The 3477-nt window shown below is 45.2% G+C and overlaps 1 protein-coding gene across 1 annotated transcript in view; it reads right to left on the bottom strand.

The window, feature by feature from the left end:
* ADRA1A (adrenoceptor alpha 1A) overlaps positions 1–3221 on the bottom strand; it is a 14571-nt gene extending 11350 nt beyond the window's left edge. Inside the window, exon 1 of the mRNA XM_042835430.1 lies at positions 2339–3221. Coding sequence (XP_042691364.1) covers positions 2339–3221 — 883 coding nt within the window. The remainder of the gene's footprint in view (positions 1–2338) is intronic.
* Positions 3222–3477: the final 256 nt, after the last annotated feature.

Below are 3477 nucleotides of genomic sequence, written 5' to 3'. Positions count from 1 at the left end.
GTTTTGGGGAATGCAACAGGAACACGAGAATTGCAATTTGAGTTAGAACTGGTTTGTGAGGATAGGCTGAATTCTAGGAAGTTGCTACAGGAAAACTTTGCGACCAGGAGCAGGTCCACTGATCAGATGGAAAGAGGGAGAGAAGGCACACAAAGAACTGAAAACCTGTCTTCTTCCAGGGGAAACGGGCTGTTGTGACAGCCTTTCAAATTAGAGACATTTTGTGAAAGCTGAGTTTGTATGCCAGTGCCCTAACCTCATTTATTTCCATGCAACAAGATCATTGTTTGTTGGCTTGTTCCACAACCATCGAAGCCAAGTGAGGAGGTGTATGGAACATAATGCTCATTCCCATGGAGGGATCCAAGAAGGTAAGACATTACTCACATAGATTGCAACTGGCAATTTTACACACTGATTTCAATTAAGATATTGCCATGTGGCAGGAATACTCAAATTGTTTCTCCATTTATTTTCAGCAGTATCTGCTGATCTGGATGTCACGCCTTTATCCCACTCTCAATCTCCTTTTATTACTCCTGCCTTCCCTGTACCTACACCCCAAACATTTCCACCTCTGCTCGTTGTGTACTTCAGTGAGCCAGGTGCTTCTAGCTGCTCCTTGGTTCCCAGCTGGCAAGACTGATAAGTGAGGGGATCTTGACACTGGTTGGGGTGGAGCAGCCTGCCTCAGGATGCTTTCTTGTTTAGTTTGCACCCCTTGTCAGTTTAACAGCTCCTTGTCTCTGACAAATCAATCAACAAGTCGTTTTGAAAGACTTTTAAAACAACATTGCAACTCCACGAAGACAGGGAAGCTAATAACCTGAAGAAAGTTGCCTTATAAGGGATCAAAGCAAGATGCAAAGCTGGTCTTCAATCAAGCAAATTTCCTAATCCAAAGCAAATTAACAACAGCACCGTGTGTGCAGCCGCACAGCAGATGAAAAGTAGTGTGTTTGATGTGTTCTCTTAAACCCTTTTTGGGTATGTTTCAGGCATCTTGGCAACCAGCATTCCAACGTGCTGACACCCTGGGCAGCAGAGCCAGCCTTTCCAGAGCTCCCCTTATGCAACTGCTACAGCTCAGACTCCAACTCCTGCTCCATCACCTCCATCTAATTGACCAATGAGAGTGAATCTGTATTTTTTTTTGTGTGTGTGTGTTGACATTTGTGATGTTTTTTTTGGGAAACAACCAGGTGCTCTGGGTTAATCCAGGAGAGGTTAATTGAAAAAGAACCCAACGTCTTTTGTAAGGTGTAAGAAAAGAAAATAATCTCCCAAACCTTTTAGTGCTTAGGTAAGCATCGTTTTCCCTTCTCATTGTACTCAGTGTAGCACTAGTAGCTAAAATTTCCATGCAGCCTGCAGCCTCACTTAATTTTTCCTATACTGCCTCAAGACTGCGAGAAAAGCTGCTGTAGTTGGACAGGGCAGATGGAAGGTTCCTTGTTTCCAAAGCCAGCATTTAGTACAGCTCTCGCTTTGCAAACTTTATGTGACGTGCCACGCTCAGATGCAGTCATAAAATTAGCATTCTGGTTCTGAATCCTGAAACTACATCAAAGGTGACTGAGCAAAGTTTAATTAAGGTTCTGATTACTTTATACTTCATGATAGCAAAGCAGAACGCATCCCACCCCTTTAGAATTATGGCTGAAGAATGAATATCTGTATTCAGCACGGAGGGTGAGACGGCAGCCGGTGTTTGGCCAGTGTGCCCAGTGGGTTTCCACGTAGGATGCAAACCAGAGAAGTGTAAAATTAGTTTGGAGGATCCTCACGGCTGTGCTGTGGCTGGATGGGTGATAAATTAAAAATACATTCATTTGGAATATGGTATTTCATAGCATGACACCTTCTATTAGGGAGCTGATTATTTCTCATAGCGGGGAATTAATGGGTTCTGAGCACTTAGAGAGTTTTGTCCTCAAACAGTAAACTGCTGCTTAGACCATGAATACTTTTATGTGTTGACCTTTTATAAATTTATATCACCTGAAGAACTGGCTGCAAACTGGAATATAAACACAAACACCTAAAATACCATTCCTAAAGCAGAACTGATCAGGAATAAGTCCTTGGGTATTTTCTATGTGGAAAAAGGCTGTCAAAATCAATTTCATTCTTTTCAGCATTTTAGCTTCCCTTTGCCTGGCTAGGTTTGACACTTTCATTTTTCACGTTCAGTTTTGATGCATGTTTTGATTTTTGACAGCTTTCCAACAGAAAACAATTCCCTCAGCGCTCTTCTGATCGGCTCTATTGAACACAGGCAAACGCATGGCCCTCCTTTGGGGGAAGGGGCCGTAGAAGGGGTTTATGCATTACTTACCAAGAGGCATGACTACAAAAAATGGAAGCCAGCACAGAACAAAGCATCCCACTACAATTCCCAGGGTCTTGGCCGCTTTCTTTTCTCTGGAGAACTTGAGGAGACGCACTGAGAAGTGATGCTTGCTCTTAGAACTGGCCGTGGCCCCGCTCGTTTCGGAGGCGTTTTTGCGGTGGATCCGTAGGGTCACTGCTTCAGAACGAGATTTCTCCATCTTCAACCCTGACCTCAAACCTTTGTTTTCCCTTTTGGCCACGACATACACTCGGCAGTACATCACCAGGATGATGGTCAGCGGGAGGTAGAAGGAGCCCAGCGCGGAGAACAGCACGTAGCCGGGCTCTTCGGTGATCTGGCAGATGGTCTCGTCTTCGGGTGCTGGTTCCTTCCATCCAAAAAGAGGTCCAATGGAGATGACCAGAGACAGCGCCCACACGCACAGCAGAGCCAGGAGGCCTCTCTTCTCTGTCACTATGCTGGGGTATCGCAGTGGGTAGCTCACCCCGATGTATCTGTCTATCGAGATGATGCAGAGGCTCATAATGGAAGCAGTGCAGCAAAGGACATCAACAGCTGCCCAGATGTTACAGAAAATCCTCCCGAAGGCCCAGTAGCCCAAAATCTCCATAGTAGCAGAGAAGGGCAGGACAGTGGATGTCAAGAGGAGGTCAGCTACAGCAAGATTAATTATATAGTAGTGGGTGACACTCTGAAGATGCCTGTGGCAGGCTACAGAGAGGATAACCAGAATGTTACCCAAAACCCCAAAAATGATCAGCCCCCCTAGAATAACGCCTAGCAAAATGGCCTTGGAAATGTTCACGGGCCCTGCAGAGTGGGTGCAGTTGGAACAGTCGGATGAGTTCCCAGAGAGGAAAACCATGGTGAGTGACTGGCAATGGCTACTGTACTTCACGCCCTTTTCAGGTAGAAAAAGTGATGGGATCAGTCCTCAGAATGTCCTAAAGGCAACATTGCCTGGCTTTGCTGGGTGGAAGATTTTTAAAGAAAGTTTCAGCAGTGCAGCACCAGGAGTAATGAGAAGGATCCAAAAACATAGTAGAAAGCCTACTTTTCTTCCCAAATATTTACCATTCCAGCACAGCTAAAATCCACTGTTTGCAAGTCAGATTTAACCC

This window comes from Centrocercus urophasianus, unplaced genomic scaffold (assembly GCF_019232065.1).
Source record: "Centrocercus urophasianus isolate 14NV4802_14NV808 unplaced genomic scaffold, USGS_Curo_1.0 seq_52, whole genome shotgun sequence".
NCBI lineage: Eukaryota > Metazoa > Chordata > Aves > Galliformes > Phasianidae > Centrocercus > Centrocercus urophasianus.
This window is presented reverse-complemented; position numbering and strand designations above follow the sequence as displayed.